The sequence below is a fragment of the Bos javanicus genome, chromosome 8 (genome assembly GCF_032452875.1).
Source record: "Bos javanicus breed banteng chromosome 8, ARS-OSU_banteng_1.0, whole genome shotgun sequence".
Classification (NCBI taxonomy): domain Eukaryota; kingdom Metazoa; phylum Chordata; class Mammalia; order Artiodactyla; family Bovidae; genus Bos; species Bos javanicus.
In genome coordinates, this window is record NC_083875.1 from 11,732,463 (window position 1) to 11,750,184 (window position 17,722).

Genomic DNA, 17,722 nt, shown 5'->3' on the forward strand with positions numbered 1-17,722 from the left:
TCCAGTGCAAAGTAAAAATGCTAAGCTCCCTTGTTTAAAAAATTATTAATAATTTCAAGACAGGAGACTTCCCTGGTGCTCCAGTGGTTAAGACTCTATGCTGCCAATGCAGGGGGCATGGGTTCCATCCCTGGTCAGGGAACTAAGATCCCACATGCCAAAAAAATATTAAAATAATAATAATGTTAAGACAGCAACAGCAGACCACTGAACCTCATGAATGGCCCTGGGACCTTGGGGGACTGCACAGGTGATCCAACCATAAGGCCAATGCTACCTGCTTGGGCCTCAGTTTCGCCAACCACACAGCATGGAGGCTGTCATCAATCAGAGGTTTACCCATGAAGCCTTTTCTTCACAGGAACCCTGAACCCTTCAATGGCAGACAAGGCTGCTTCATCAACACCCCACAAGAACATAGAGGAAAGCCCTGTGGATGACCCAAAAGCCCTTGGTCGTTTTAACATTCAGTAAGTGGAAGAGGTGTTAGGAGCAAAAGCATCTGCCCAGCTCCTGTGGAAGGATTAGCATGAAGTAGGTGAGAGAGGAACCATCCTCAAAGTTTCCAGACTTACAGTATGACTCCAGAGCTGGCTTCTCCCTTAGCCTGAGAATGAGCATGAAGCCCAGATGTCCACTCTCCCTGGCCTCAAGAAAGCCAGGGTCCAGGGATGAACATCTGGGACCAGGTCTGCTTCTTGTTTCCATCCTAGGAACCGGCTGCAAGGACCACTGTGGTGATGCTCACTGGCCCAGAGAGAGCTCAGGCCTGGGCCACTGATCTTCCACCACTGCTCTGTCTCCAGGAGGTCAGAGGTAGGTCAGGCAGGGTTCAGAGGTTGGGAAGGGCAGGCCTGGGCTAAGAAACTCAGTCACAGCAGGTCTCTCCTGGGATTGAAACTCCCAGAGGAGGATCTCATGGGGTAAAAGGCTAGATGGGGGCTGCAGCAGACTGTGAGATGGGTGTGCTAGATGAAGTCCATATTCCTAGAAGCTTTGGGCTGTAGCATCTTTCCGTGCTGACTGGTTAAAGGGATCAAAAACTTCTCTGGTAATTACAATGGCTTTTCAGGCAAGAGCAATGACAGATAAGAACGTTCTCCATTCTCCCTCTCCTCTCCCCTTCCTCTGGACTTCAGGGCTCCATCCTGTCCTCCTAAGACTTTTCTCCAGACGATACGAAAGGAGTAGGGAAGCCCCTGCCATCCTTCCCGGAGGAGTCCTCCGGTCCTCAGCCCGCCCGCCGAGAGATGCCCACCGCACCGGGTCAGGGTGGAGAGCCCCAAGGGGGCTTGCTTCGGAGCTCCCGCGCGCGGGCTTACCTTTCATGGTCCCCGCTCCGAGGCCTCAGGCGGGCCCGGCCGGAGGCGGATCGGCGGCCGTGCGACCCCGAGTGAAGCCTGCGGGTTCCCGGAGGGCACCGACCGATCGCCTCCCTACGCGCCGCCCGCGGGAGTGGGACTCGGTGCCGGAGTCGCGCCGGAGCCCCGGCTGCGGAGGCGGCGCGCCGAGGGGAGGGTCCGCGGGGTAGCCGGCTGGGGGCGCAGCGCCCGGCCGCCCATCCCGCCGCGCGCTTCCCGTGGAGGCAGGCGAGGCGTGGACTGCGGCCGCCCCCGGCCCCGCGCTCCCGCCCTCCCGCCGCCCGCCCGCCCTCGCGCCCTCCCTCCTCGTCACTGCTTGAGCCTCGGCCCAGATCAACTTCCTTGCTCTTTTCAAAACTGCCGCGGCCCGGCCTCTTTGTGCGGCCGAGGGTCCCCGCGCCCCGCCCGGCCCCCCAGAACCCCAGCGCGGCGCGCAAGTTCCCGAGCCCAGCCCGGCCACAGCTGCACTGGAGAGGGGGAGAGGGGAGGCCCAGGGAAGGCCGCCTGGTGCCTGGGGGCTCTGGATTTTCGCCCTGGACCTTTTTTCCCTCACCCATCTGAGGGGTAGAGGGACTGGAGAAGTTAGGATTCCCGGGTGCCAGCCCTAACACCCCACATTGTCTGGGACTGTCCCCCTTTAAGCGCTGAAAGTCCCGCATCCCGGAGAGCCCCTCAGTCCCGGCGGGGCAGACCAGGACGGTTGGTCACGCCAGCTCTGCCACTCTGGGTGAGTGACTTTGGGTGGCCACTCCATGTGGTTTTCTGCAAGAGAATACTGGGTCTTGAGCCCTCCCAACGTCTGTGATTTTGTTCCTGGAGGGGCCTCTGGTGTGAACAGTGATGATGTCTGAGGGCAATGGGCCTCGGGCAAGGAGTGGTGATCTCCCCAGAGTCCCTCCGCCGGGAGCCTCACAAGTCATCCTCTCTGATGGGACACTTACTGAGTACCAGCCATGGGCCAGGTCCTGCCCCAGACTCGGAGTGTGGGGAACATTCCACACCGTCCAGGTCTCCCTGCGGTTGTGTGGTGTGAGGAATGATGACAGTTTAACAAGGAAAGGTGCTGAGGTGAGGAACGCGGAGGTGGGACAAGCACGGTGGTTGGATGGGGCGGGGGGAGACCCACTATAGGGTGCAGACCACCTGGCCTGCCCTCTTTCGATTGTCTCCATCTTCACACCTCCACGCCCACCCCCATTTGGCCCTTGGAGTAAAAAGTGCGTGTATGCTCAGTCGTGTCTGACTCTTTGAGACCCCATGGACTATAGCCTCCCAGGCTCCTCTGTCCATGGGATTCTCCAGGCAAGAATACTGGAGTGGGTTGCCATTTCCTCCTCCAGAGGTTAGAGTAAAGTAGGTCAGGCCAAAGGCGCAGGGAAACTTTCTCCTAAGCCTAGGAACTGAGAAGGGGCCAAGGACAGTCCATTCCCCCCACCCCACCCCTGCCCCCCACAACCCCATTCACAAATCTGAGCCAATCAGAAAGGGGGATGCTCAGCTCTCTCTAATCGCTTCCACTTCCCAAAGGCAAGTTTGAGTTCAGACAGTGCATCCTCTCCATGATTTCAGCTGAACTTCACCATGACCTTGAGAAAGGGAGCCAAGCACCTGCTGCCCACTTTACAGGTGAAGTGACCGAGGTTCAGAGAGGGTTTTGCCTACCTAGTAGTAGTCATGATGTACTTCTAGGGCTTTAAATCTGGATTCCAACTCTGCCACATGAACCACAGTCTTCTACACTACGGCATGGATCAGGAGAGCACTATGTAAACACCAGGGAGATAGGCACCCCAAAGGGTCCTTTAGGTGGTTTCAGTTCAGTTCAGTTCAGTCGCTCAGTCGAGTCCGACTCTTTGGACTCCATGAATCGCAGCACACCAGGCCTCCCTGTCCATCACCAACTCCCAGAGTTCACTCAGACTCATGTCCATCGAGTCAGTGATGCCATCCAGCCATCTCATCCTCTGTTGTCCCCTTCTCCTCCTGCCCCCAATCCCTCCCAGCATCAGAGTCTTTTCCAATGAGTCAACTCTTCACATGAGGCGGCCAAAGTACTGGAGTTTCAGCTTCAGCATCATTCCCTCCAAAGAAATCCCAGGGCTGATCTCCTTTAGAATGGACTGGTTGGATCTCCTTGCAGTCCAAGGGACTCTCAAGAGTCTTCTCCAACACCACAGTTCAAAAGCATCAATTCTTTGGTGCTCAGCCTTCTTCACAGTCCAACTCTCACATCCATACATGACCACTGGAAAAACCATAGCCTTGACTAGACGAACCTTTGTTGGCAAAGTAATGTCTCTGCTTTTGAATATGCTATCTAGGTTGGTCATAACTTTTCTTCCAAGGAGTAAGTGTCTTTTAATCTCATGGCTGCAGTCACCATCTGCAGTGATTTTGGAGCCCCCAAAAATAAAGTCTGACACTGTTTCCACTGTTTCCCCATCTACTTCCCATGAAGTGATGGGACCGGATGCCATGATCTTCGTTTTCTGAATGTTGAGCTTTAAGCCAACTTTTTCACTCTCCTCTTTCACTTTTATCAAGAGGCTTTTTAGTTCCTCTTTACTTTCTGCCATAAGGATGGTGTCATCTGCATATCTGAGGTTCTTGATATTTCTCCCAGCAATCTTGATTCCAGCTTGTGCTTCTTCCAGCCCAGGATTTCTCATGATGTACTCTGCATAGAAGTTAAATAAACAGGGTGACAATATACAGCCTTGACGTACTCCTTTTCCTGTTTGGAACCAGTCTGTTGTTCCATGTCCAGTTCTAACTGTTGCTTCCTGACCTGCATATAGAGTTCTCAAGAGGCAGGTCAGGTGGTCTGGTATTCCCATCTCTTTCAGAATTTTCCACAGTTTCTTGTGATCCACACAGTCAAAGGCTTTGGCATAGTCAATAAAGCAGAAATAGATGTTTTTCTGGAACTCTCTTGCTTTTTCCATGATCCAGCGGATGTTGGCAATTTGATCTCTGGTTCCTCTGCCTTTTCTAAAATCAGCTTGAACATCTGGAATTTCACAGTTCACGTATTGCTGAAGCCTGGCTTGGAGAATTTTGAGCATTACTTTACTAGCATGTGAGATGAGTGCAATTGTGCAGTAGTTTGAGCATTCTTTGGCATTGCCTTTCTTTGGGATTGGAATGAAAACTGACCTTTTCCAGTCCTGTGGCCACTGCTGAGTGTGTATTAATGAGTTTAATCCTCATAGCAGTCCTAGGAGATAAGTACTATGATGGCCCTCATTTCTCAGAGGATAGATATTGCATTTAGCATCAGGTCGCTCTAAGTGGAGATGTCAGGATCTGAACCCAGGGAAGCTGCTGAATCCAGCATCTTTGTCCTTCACCCCAGCGTGCACCATCCTGCCCCTCACAGAAGCTACCCAAATATTTGTTAAAAGAAAGAACAGAAAAATGGCCCTTGGCTTTCTCCATGCTTTCTTTAGTTGGCTAGATCCAAGATGTCTGGTGAGAAAAGGTCCTAACTCTGTATGCAAGAGTGCCCTCTCCCACACTTCCTTGCGCCCTTGGGATCAGAGGGTGTATGTGTCCTGTGGTGTTGCTATGGTAATGCAGAAGCAGCCTCAGAGAAATGAAACATGCCCGTGTGTGACTATAGATGGGGCCTGGCTGAGCAGAGCTGGACCCAGCCCTGAAGAGGTTCAGAGGATGAACTCCTGCTCCAAAAGGACTCTGGAAAGAGGAGTCCAGCACTGTGGAGCAGTAGGAAAGAGCTGGAGACCCACTGGCCAAAGTACCAGAGTAGTTCAGAGAGGGAAGGAGGGAGAAAGACGGGGTAAAGGATGATCATAGATCATGATCACAGATCACAGATCAAGAAGCAAGATAGACTCCTTAGAAATTACACCGGCCTTCGGGTGAGAGCTTTCAGCTGCAACTTCAGGCAATTTCTATGAACAACCAGAGTGCTGAACCCAGGGTTGACTGGGGTGACTTCCCCTGAAAGACCAGATTTTGGAACTGTTAGGATGTGGCCCAGCTGGGACTTGAGTGCAGAGGCACCAGACAGGGTGGGTGGGGTGGGATGGACTAGGGAGACTGCTTAAAGCTGTTTTTAACTTGCATTGGGGCAGGGAAAGTGTGGAAACAGTTTCTTGTAGTACATATACCATAGTTCTGTTGAAAGTCAAAGGAAATCGCTAAAGAGCAGAGGTCATTTGGAGGGAAAAAATGTAATCACTACTGGTGGAAACTTCCATGGATTAATGAAGGTAGGAAGTCCCACCCCAGTCCTTTTTTCACACTGAAGTATAGCTGATTTATAATATTGTGTTAGTTTCAGGTGTACAGCAAAGTGATTCAGTTATACATGCAGGAGACCTGGGTTCGATCCCTGGGAAGATCCCCTGGAGGAGGGCATTGCAACCTACTCTAGTATTCTTGCCTGGAGAATCCCCATGGACAGATGAGCCTGGAGAGTCAGATGTGCCTGAGCAGCAGCAGCATACATGATATCATATCAGGTTTGTCTTTCTCTATCTGACTTACTTAAGTAAAGATAATACTCTCTAGGTCCATTCATTGGTTGCTGCAAATGGTGTTCTTTCATTTTTTATGTCTAAGTTATAAGATCAGCTTAACATCTCCTTCAAGCATAGAGGCAATCAGTCCTGTATGTTCATTGGAAGGACTGAGGCTGAAACTGAAGCTCCAATACTTTGGCCACCTGATTTGAAAAACTGACTCATTAGAAAAGACCCTGATGCTGGGAAAGATTGAAGGCAGGAGAAGAAGGGGACGACAGAGGATGAGATGGTTGGATGGCATCACCGACTCGATGGACATGAGTTTGAGTAAGCTCTGGGAGTTGGTGATGGACAGGGAAGCCTGGCGTGCTGCAGTCCATAGGATCGAAAAGAATCAGACACAACTGAGTGACTGAGCTGAATATCTCCTTAAGTCAGTCGTCTGTTGATGGGAACTTGGGTTGTTTCACCTCAGTTCTTGAGCAATGTTGTGATTTGCTTGGAATAAAGCCTTCCAGGGAGCTCCCCAAACACTTTCCTTTCTATTTTATGCTTCAAGAAAAATCAAAAAAGAACAAAATCAAACAAACCAAAAAAATTCTTTCTCCTAAAACTCAGTTCCTCCACTAATGCCTTTGAGCCCTTCCTCCCCCACCCACGCTCCTCTCAGCATTAGGATTTTGCTTCCACTTCTCCTTCTTAAAATAGAGCTTCAGCCCTCAGTGCTCACTGAAATTGCTCCCCTCCTTCTGGTTGCCAAATAGAATAGCCTTTTCAAAATCTTTTTCTTCTTCACCATTTTGTGGAATAACACAGTAGTAATTAGGGTGCTTCAGGGACATGGAACCAACAGCTGGCATGCTGGAGATCCAGGGAAGAGTCGATGTTGCAGCTCAAGTCCAAAGGCAGTCTGCTGGCAGAATTCCCTCATTTGTGGGAAAGGTCAGACTTTTTTCCTCTTGAAGCCTTCAACTGATTAGACAAGACCCGCCATGCAATCAAATTGCCAACATCCACTGGATCATGGAAAAAGTAAGAGAGTTCCAGAAAAACATCTATTTCTGCTTTATTGACTATGCCAAAGCCTTTGACTGTGTGGATCGCAAGAAACTGTGGAAAATTCTTCAAGAGATGGGAATACCAGACCACCTGATCTGCCTCTTAAGAAATCTGTATGCAGGTCAGGAAGTAACAGTTAGAACTGGACATGGAACAACAGTTTCCAAATAGGAAAAGGAGTACGTCAAGGCTGTATATTGTCACCCTGCTTATTTAACGTCTATGCAAGAGTACATCATGAGAAATGCTGGACTGGAAGAAACACAAGCTGGAATCAAGATTGCCAGGAGAAATATCAAGAACCTCAGATATGCAGATGACACCACCCTTATGGCAGAAAGTGAAGAGGAACTAAAGAGCCTCTTGATGAAAGTGAAAGAGGACAGTGAAAAAGTTGGCTTAAAGCTCAACATTCAGAAAACGAAGATCATGGCATCCGGTCCCACCACTTCATGGGAAATAGATGGGGAAACAGTGGAGACAGTGTCAGACTTTATTTTTTGGGGGCTCCAAAATCACTGCAGATGGTGACTGCAGCCATGAAATTAAAAGATGTTTACTCCTTGGAAGGGAAGTTATGTCCATCCTAGATAGCATATCAAAAGCAGAGACATTACTTTGCCAACAAAGGTCCGGCTAGTCAAGGCTATGGTTTTTCCAGTGGTCATGTATGGATGTGAGAGTTGGACTGTGAAGAAGACTGAGCACCAAAGAATTGATGCTTTTGAACTGTGGTGTTGGAGAAGACTCTTGAGAGTCCCTTGGACTGCAAGGAGATCCAACCAGTCCATTCTAAAGGAGATCAGCCCTGGGATTTCTTTGGAAGGAATCTAAATCTAAATCTAAAGCTGAAACTCCAGTACTTTGGCCACCTCATTCGAAGAGTTGACTCATTGGAAAAGACTCTGATGCTTGGAGGGATTGGGGGCAGGAGGAGAAGGGATCGACAGAGGATGAGATGGCTGGATGGCATCACTGACTCGATGGACATGAGTCTGAGTGAACTCTGGGAGTTGGTGATGGTCAGGGAGGCCTGGTGTGCTGGGATTCATGGGGTCGCAAAGAGTCGCACACAACTGAGGGACTGAACTGAACTGAACTAATTGCCATGCAATAGATGGTATTCTGCTTGATTAACTGAAATGTTAATCTCATTTGAAATACATTTTCACATCTAGAAGCATCTAGAATATGACTGACTAAATATCTTGTATCACAGCCTGGCCAAGTTGACACAGAAAATTAACCATCACAAATCATCACAAAGCAGCTCTTTCTTGAAATGCTCTTCTTCCCTAGTTTACTTACTTCCAGTTCTCCTTCTAAACTTCTTTGACTCCTTTTTCAATATACCAAATAGGAAAGGCTGTTTTCTGAATATAGACATTCCCTCTCCTTATATTAGTTGGTGTGAGTAACATTCCCTGATGTAACAACAACCTACTGTCTGAACAGGACAAACATTTATTTCTCACATCACAATCTAGTGTGGGCTGGACCCTTCCCTAGTGGTCCAGTGGCTGAGATTCCATGCTCCGGTTTGTTTGCCAAGAAACTCCCTTACAACGGTACCACTCACACTGCACAGTAGCAAAATATTCTTGAAAAGATGAGAGGGTTCATCCAGTTAATTTCAGAACAGGGTTCAAGCAACATTGGTCATAAAGGAAAATGTAAAACCCATTTTCCTACTGGCCTCCATTTAAAGTAATAAACAAAATTCCTGGAGGGGGTGGGTGGGAATCTATCAACATTCTTGAGTGAAGACTTGTCTAGAGAAGCATTGCTCTATCACGTTACCATTCCATTGAGGATAAGGCCTAATCTATCTATCCATTTCTGTTTATCATCTATCTATCATATGAAAGTGAAAGTGAAAGTTGCTCAGTTCTGTCTGACTCTTTGTGCCCCATGAACTACACAGTCCATGGAGTTTTCCAGGCCAGAATACTGGAGTGGGTCGATTTTCCCTTCTCCAGGGAATCTTTCCAACCCAGGGATCAAACCCAGCTCTCCTGCATTGCAGGCAGATTCTTTACCAGCTGAGCTACCAGGGAAGCCCTTTTGTCTATTATATCTATCATCTATCACCTCTCTATGCTATGTGTGCTGTGCTAATTCGGTAAGTGTTGTCTGACTCTTTTGTGACTCCATGGACTATAACCGACCAGGATCCTTTGTCCGTGGGATTCTCCAGGCAAGAATACTGGAGTGAGTTACTGAGAGAGTCATTTCCTAGGGAGGTTGATAAGAGGTCTAGGGGTCCCCAAGGAGAGAGGGGTCTGGAATTCTCAAGGAGGAAGAAAGGACAAACTTTTTTTTCCCTCTACATGACAGAGGTTTGTGACACTGTACAGGAGACAGGGATCAAGACCATCCCCCTGGAAAAGAAATGCAAAAAAGCAAAATGGCTGTCTGAGGAGGCCTTACAAATAGCTGTGAAAAGAAGAGAAGTGAAAAGCAAAGGAGAAAAGGAAATATATAAGCATCTGAATGCAGAGTTCCAAAGAATAGCAAGGAGAGATAAGAAAGCTTTCCTCAGCGATCAATGCAAAGAAATAGAGGAAAACAACAGAATGGGAAAGACTAGAGATCTCTTCAAGAAAATTAGAGATACAAAGGGAACATTTCATGCAAAGATGGGCTTGATAAAGGACAGAAATGGTATGGACCTAACAGAAGCAGAAGATATTCAGAAGAGGTGGCAAGAATACACAGAAGAAGAGTACAAAAAAGATCTTCACGACCCAGATAATCACAATGGTGTGATCACTGACCTAGAGCCAGACATCCTGGAATGTGAAGTCAAGTGGGCCTTAGAAAGCATCACTACAAACAAAGCTAGTGGAGATGATGGAATTCCAGTTGAGCTATTTCAAATCCTGGAAGATGATGCTGTGAAAGTGCTGCACTTAATATGCCAGCAAATTTGGAAAACTCAGCAGTGGCCACAGGACTGGAAAGGGTCAGTTTTAATTCCAATCCCAAAGAAAGGCAATGCCAAAGAATGCTCAAACTACCACACAATTGCACTCATCTCACACGCTAGCAAAGTGATGCTCAAAATTCTCCAAGCCAGGCTTCGCAATATGTGAACTGTGAACTTCCTGATGTTCAAGCTGGATTTAGAAAAGGCAGAGGAACCAGAGATCAAATTGCCAACATCCACTGGATCATCAAAAAAGCAAGAGAGATACAGAAAAGCATCTATTTCTGCTTTATTGACTATGACAAAGCCTTTGACTGTGCGGATCACAACAAACTGTGGAAAATTCTTCAAGAGATGGGAATACCAGACTACCTGACCTGCCTCTTGAGAAAATTATATGCACATCAGGAAGCAACAGTTAGAACTGGACATGGAACAACAGACTGGTTCCAAATAGAAAAAGGAGTTCGTCAAGGCTGTATATTATCACCCTGCTTATTTAATTTCTATGCAGAGTACATCATGAGAAACGCTGGACTGGAAGAAACACAAGCTGGAATCAAGATTGCCGGGAGAAATATCAAGAACCTCAGATATGCAGATGACACCACCCTTATGGCAGAAAGTGAAGAGGAACTCAAAAGCCTCTTGATGAGAGTGAAAGAGGAGAGTGAAAAAGTTGGCTTAAAGCTCAACATTCAGAAAACAAAGATCATGGCATCCCGTCCCATCACTTCATGGGAAGTAGATGGGGAAACAGTGGAAACAGTGTCAGACTTTATTTTTCTGGGCTCCAAAATCACTGCAGATGGTGACTGCAGCCATGAAATTAAAAGATGCTTACTCCTTGGAAGGAAAGTTATGACCAACCTAGATAGCATATTCAAAAGCAGAGACATTACTTTGCCAACAAAGGTTCGTCTAGTCAAGGCTATGGTTTTTCCTGTGGTCATGTATGGATGCGAGAGTTGGACTGTGAAGAAGGCTGAATGGGGAAGAATTGATGCTTTTGAACTGTGGTGTTGGAGAAGACTCCTGAGAGTCCCTTGGACTGCAAGGAGATCAACCAGCCCATTCTGAAGGAGATCAGCCCTGGGATTTCTTTGGAAGGAATGATGCTAAAGCTGAAACTCCAGTACTTTGGCCACCTCATGTGAAGAGTTGACTCATTGGAAAAGACTCTGATGCTGGGAGGGATTGGGGGCAAGAAGAGAAGGGGACGACAGAGGATGAGATGGCTGGATGGCATCACTGACTCGATGGACGTGAGTCTGAGTGAACTCCAGGAGTTGGTGATGGACAGGGAGGCCTGGCTTGCTGCGAGTCATGGGGTCTCAAAGAGTCGGACACGACTGAGCGACTGAACTGAAATCATCCCATACCTATGACTTTAAAACAATTGAGAGGATTTTGGGGAATTACAGGCTACTGTCCCATTTGGATTCCGGGTTATGGGAAACTTTCCCAGCCTTTATATAAACTTACAGCTGAAACTCAGCAGGCCCAAACTGACAAACTGGTTTGGTCTCCAGATACTCAAAAGGCTTTTAAGGTTCTTCAGACTGCTCTCCTGCAAGCTCCCACTCTGAGCTTCCCCACAGGGTCAGAATTTAATTTGTTTGTCACTGAAAGAAAAGGTATGGCCTTGGGAGTTTTGATACAACTCCGAGGGCCTCACCAGCAACCTGTTGCTTATCTAAGCAGAGAATTAGTTGTAATTTCACGTGGGTAGCCCTACTGCTTAAGAGTAATTGGGGCAGCGGCTTTATTAGCACCTGAAGCTTTAAAAATGATTAATGGATAAAACCTTACTGTACTGACTTCCTATGATGTGAGCGGAGTCTTAAATTCTAAGGTTAATATTTGGATGACAGACAGTAGGCTTCTTAAATATCAGTTGTTGTTGTTAGAAGGACCAGTAACTAAGCTTAAAGTTTGTGGAAATTTAAATCCTGCCACTTTCCTTCCTGAGAAGGAAAATGAAACATCTGATCACGATTGTTCCCAATTTCTAACTTTAAACTATGCAGTTTGGGAAGTTCTAATGGATAGCCCATTAGACAATCCTGACATGGAAATATTTACAGATGGCAGTGCTTTTGTTCAGGATGGAAAGCATAAAGCAGGTTACGCCATGGTGACTGCTGAACAGATTTTAGAAGCAAAATCTCTCCCCCAGGGAACCAGTGCTCAGTTAGCAGAGCTTGTGGCTCTGACCCGAGCTCTAGAGTTAAGAAAAGGGTCGTGGGTAAGTATCTACACAGATTCTAAGTATGTTTATTTGACTTTACATGCTCATGCTACAATATGGAAAGAAAGACAGTTTAGAACAACAACAGGAGAACCTATTAAACATTTCAGAGAGATCGAGAGACTTTTAACTGCTATATATTGTCCTAAAGAAGTAGCAGTTATGCATTGCAAAGGGCACAGCAGGGATGGGAGTAAAGTAGCCGAAGGTAATCAGTTGGCTGACTGTCAAGCCAGGAAAGTGGCACTTTATGAAACCCCTTCACTGCAGACGCCTTTGATCTGGACAGGTCCTGTGGAACAGGGAAAACCACAGTATACTGAGGAAGAATTAGAAAAATATGAGAAAAGAGGAGCAAAGATTACTGACAAAGGGTGGTCACAGTCCGAGGATGGATGACTAATAATCCCTGAAAATGCTCAGTGGAAAATTCTTAAAGGTTTACACCAGAGTTTTCATTTGGGTGCAGAGAGTACTTACCAGATGGCTTCTCATTTGTTTGAAGGTAAAAATGTAATGAAAACTTTAAAGAACATTATCAAAAGGTGTGAGGTTTGTCAGAAAAATAACCCAAAGACTGAAAAGCTAGCAAAATCTGGATTACAACGAAGTGGAAAGTATCCTGGAGAGGACTGGGAAATTGATTTTACTCATATGCCAAAAGCTAATGGGTATTCTTGCTTACAAGTTTGGGTGGATACTTTTTTCTGGATGGATTGAGGCTTTTCCCTGTCGTATGAACAGGCTAAGGAGGTTATAAAGATTTTAATCCATGAAATTATCCCCAGGTTTGGGCTGCCACGGAGCCTTAAGAGTGACAATGGCTCCACCTTTAAAGCTGCTGTAACTCAGGAGGTACTCTTTCTGCCTCCTTCTGATGCCTATGTCAGAAGCTTTCTCTATCTCCTTTATACTTTAATAAAACTTTATTACACTAAAGCTCTGAGCGATCAAGTCTCATCTCTGGCCCCGAATTGAATTCTTCTCCTCCGGAGGCCAAGAATCCCAGCGTTTTTTCGTGGTTCAGCAACAACCTTTCATTACCATTCCCTTCTCCTGGGGGTTTCTCAACCCAAGGATCAAACCCGTGTCTCTTATGTCTCCTGCATTGGTAGGCAGTTTCTTTACCTTTAGCGCCACCTTGAAGTCCATCATCTCTCTATGTCTATTTATTTATCTATTTTCTGTTTATCATCTATTGTATCTATCATCTATATTACCTGTCTCCAATTCTATATCTATCTATTAATATCTATCTGATATTCATCTATCTATATCTAACTATACCCAATCTATACCATGCAGTATTTGGGCATGTAATACATAATAGACATCTACCTAATGATTTTTATTTTTATTGAAGTATAGTTGACTTTATATTTAAGTCAATAATATTAGCTTCAGGTGTATAACATGGTGATACAGTATTTTTTACTGTCTATATTTTAGTAAGCAGAAGACATTCTTAAGCAAGACAGGAGACCTAGAAACTATAAAGGAAAAGATAAGGAAATTTCACTACAAAAAAATGTAAAGAACCTCCCTTATGAAAGGTAAAAGACATGAGAGCTTGGTAAAAACATCTGCAATACACAGAGGATTACATCATTTATTTAAAGAGCTCCTATACATTGTTAGAAAAAGGGGTGCACTGTAAATCAACTATACTTCAACTTAAAAAAGGATGCCTAACCCAACAGAACAAACAAATAATATGAATGAGCAAGTCACAGAAAAGGAAACTTTATTTTAAAAGGAAGAGCTGAAAACAACGAACACACAAAGACAGTAAGAGAGCAAAATGTCAGTTTCACCCACCAGAGTGGCAAACGTTCAAAAGGACGACTACATCCAGGCTGATGGTCACGTGGGAGTCGGGTTTTCTCAGAGACAGTGAGAGTTGCTGCTACCACCAGCCTGTATATGTTAATGTTATACATTCTCTTTTACCCTACAATCCCAATTTCAGAATCTCTTATACCAATAAAGGATTAACAGTGAAGATAGTTTAAGTAATATTTGCCTACTTATAGGTCTATGATAAGCAACTCAAGAGAGACTAGCATAGATCTTTTCCCAAAGAGATCCTATTTGGGAAAATAAGGGAAACACAGTGGATGGAGCCGAATTTTCCAGACTTAGGGAAGCCCTGAAAGAGCAGTAGGATGCCTCTGCATCAGCTCTAGGCCGATTTTATCACTTATGATTTTATTACCCATTATTTTTTTTATGACCGAATACACCCAAATTATAATTAGAGCCTGGAGGGTGACTCTTAATTATAGGCCATGGAGTATTTACTGCTTTCATCCTTTTCTAGCTCGTCCCACTTACATCAGTGGTACTTAAGCTGCTGGTACAGAGCTGGACCGTGACGGTGGTGGTGGGGTGGGTGCATAACAAAGATACCACCGAACAGGGGACAATGGTAGGTAAAGCAGAAAGAGATGAACAGCTAAACATAAAGTTCTTTACTTTCTCCCTGTCCCCTCCCCAATGGTTCCCCCACTCCAAGGAAAAAAATCAAGCCCCAAACCCCAAACCCGACCGCCTGTCTGTAATGGGAGGAAAATGACTAAACGTCAGCGTCTGCCAAAAAAAGATCAATTCTATATGAATCAGCCAAGTGACTCAGCAGCTGAATAAAAGCTTATCTTGAGTGTTTGTGCAAGAGAGCAGGTGGTCCTGCTCTGGCCTGTGGTCAGTCCTCACCTGTATTGGCAGGCCCAGAGCTCAAGAGAGGCAAGGTGCAGAAGGCCAAAGGGTTGGGGAAGAATTTGCAAACTGTGACAGAGCAGGCAGTGACAAGCCTGGGAAATGCTGGGAGAAATGAAATAGCCCTTGAAACAGCCCTTCAAAGAGCCGAAGGGCTACTAGCAGTGGGGAGATGGATTGGGTTTTCTCTGTGTGGCTCCAGATGACACACCTGGGTCTGAGATTGTCCCTTGCAGGAGCCAGACTCTGACTTCAACAAGCTGTACAGACAACTAACTCTGTGGACAGTTTTCTAGATGATTTCATGCATGGAGGTGATGAGCACTCAGTTATTGGGGGCATCCAAACAGAGGCCAGGGTGACCACCTGATGGGAATGTGCCAGTGGTGGTGGTAGCTGGGGGCAGTTGAGAATCAAGTAGTGGAATCTAAAAAAAAAACAAAGGTATAAGGGGACTTCCCTGAAGGTCTGGTGGTTAAGACTTTGCCTTCCAATGTAGGGGGTAAGGGTTTAATCCCTGGTTGGGGACCTAAGATCCCATATGAGTTGTGGGCAAAACTCAAAACATAAAAGCAATATGGTAACACATTCAGTTAAAAAAAAAACTATAAAATAAATATAAAAAGAGTATAAATGAATGCATTTACAAAACAGAAACTGAAATACAGATGTAGAAAACAAACTTATGGTTGCCAAGAGGTAAGGGGAGGGGAGGGATCAAAACTGGGAGACTGGGATTGACATATACACAGCACTATATATAAACTAGGTAACTAACAAGGACCTACTGTACAGCACAAGGGACTCTGTTCAATAGTCAGTAATGACCTACATGGGTAAAGAATGTAAAAGAATGGATGAAGTCAGGTGGGCCTTAGGAAGCATCGTTACGAACAAAGCTAGCGGAGGTGATGGAATTCCAGTGGAGCTATTCCAAATCCTGAAAGATGATGCTGTGAGAGTGCTGCACTCAATATGCCAGCAAATTTGGAAAACTCAGCAGTGGTCACAGGACTGGAAAAGGTCAGTTTTCATTCCAATCCCAAAGAAAGGCAATGCCGAAGAATGCTCAAACTACCGCACAATTGCACTCATCTCACACGCTAGTAAAGTAATGCTCAAAATTCTCCAAGCCAGGCTTCAGCAATACGTGAATCGTGAACTTCCTGATGTTCAAGCTGGTTTTAGAAAAGGCAGAGGAACCAGAGATCAAATTGCCAACATCCGCTGGATCATGGAAAAAGCAAGAGAGTTCCAGAAAAACATCTATTTCTGCTTTCTTGACTATGCCAAAGCCTTTGACTGTGTGGATCACAAGAAACTGTGGAAAATTCTTCAAGAGATGGGAATACTAGAGCACCTGACCTGCCTCTTGAGAAATTTGTATGCAGGTCAGGAAGCAACAGTTAGAACTGGACATGGAACAACAGACTGGTTCCAAACAGGAAAAGGAGCTCGTCAAGGCTGTATATTGTCACCCTGTTTATTTAACTTCTATGCAGAGTACATCATGAGAAACGCTGGACTGGAAGAAACACAGGCTGGAATCAAGATTGCCGGGAGAAATATCAAGAACCTCAGTTATGCAGATGACACCACCCTTATGGCAAAAAGTGAAGAGGAACTCAAAAGCCTCTTGATGAAAATGAAAGAGGACAGTGAAAAAGTTGGCTTCAAGCTCAACATTCAGAAAACAAAGATCATGGCATCCGGTCCCACCACTTCATGGGAAATAGATGGGGAAACAGTGGAAACAGTGTCAGACTTTATCTTTCTGGGCTCCAAAATCACTGCAGATGGTGACTGCAGCCATGAAATTAAAAGATGCTTACTCCTTGGAAGGAAAGTTATGACCAACCTAGATAGCATATCAAAAGCAGAGACGTTACTTTGCCAACAAAGGTTCGTCTAGTCAAGGCTATGGTTTTTCCTGTGGTCATGTATGGATGTGAGAGTTGGACTGTGAAGAAGGCTGAATGCGGAAGAATTGATGCTTTTGAACTGTGGTGTTGGAGAAGACTCCTGAGAGTCCCTTGGACTGCAAGGAGATCCAACCAGTCCATTCTGAAGGAGATCAGCCCTGGGATTTCTTTGGAAGGAATGATGCTAAAGCTGAAACTCCAGTACTTTGGCCACCTCATGTGAAGAGTTGACTCATTGGAAAAGACTCTGATGCTGGGAGGGATTGGGGGCAAGAAGAGAAGGGGACGACAGAGGATGAGATGGCTGGATGGCATCACTGACTCGATGGATGTGAGTCTGAGTGAACTCTGGGAGTTGGTGATGGACAGGGAGGCCTGGCGTGCTGCAATTCATGGGGTCGCAAAGAGTTGGACACGACTGAGCAACTGAACTGAACTGATAACTGATTCACTTTGCTGTACACCTGAAACTAACACAACATTGTAAAAAATCTACTACGAGCCAATAAAAGTTAAAAAGAAAGAGTCAACTACTGGGTGAGGGCTGCACCGATAGGTCTCCGTGATCTATTTAGACTGTTTAAAATCTAGTTGATGCATTTACGGTGCACTTTTCCCCTTGAAGTTTCATCTTCTGAGCCTTGTGTGCTTAGTGGCGAGCTGGAGTCATCAAGTAATTGCTCCCAGAGGACCACAGTTGAGGCTGTGAATCATGTTATTTTCTCCCAATCCCTTCTTCTCCTCCCTCCCCCTGCTTCAGCTGACTAAGGCAGATATCCTTGTCTTGTCCTCCAAAGTCTGATTTTAAAAAATATATAATTATTACAGATTTGTGCCTAATGTTCCGGATGCTGGGGAGTCACAGAACAGAAAAGTTACAAGGAGGGAACTCAAAGAGAATCCATCTGTCCTGGGGGCATTGATAGGATGCTAAAGAGGTGGCAGTCTCCATAGAAAATGTAGCTGTTACTGATAATTAGACTTTTTCAGGAAGA

General features: G+C 45.8%; 1 protein-coding gene across 2 annotated transcripts in view; it reads right to left on the bottom strand.

Moving 5' to 3' along the window:
• SCARA3 (scavenger receptor class A member 3) overlaps positions 1-1,598 on the bottom strand; it is a 38,662-nt gene extending 37,064 nt beyond the window's left edge. The window contains exon 1 of one of the 2 annotated variants that reach the window (XM_061425073.1): positions 1,323-1,598. In XM_061425073.1, the coding sequence (XP_061281057.1) occupies positions 1,323-1,329 (7 nt within the window). In that variant the 5' untranslated portion in view covers positions 1,330-1,598. The remainder of the gene's footprint in view (positions 1-1,322) is intronic. The other variant, XM_061425074.1, reaches the window with a different exon arrangement.
• Positions 1,599-17,722: the final 16,124 nt, after the last annotated feature.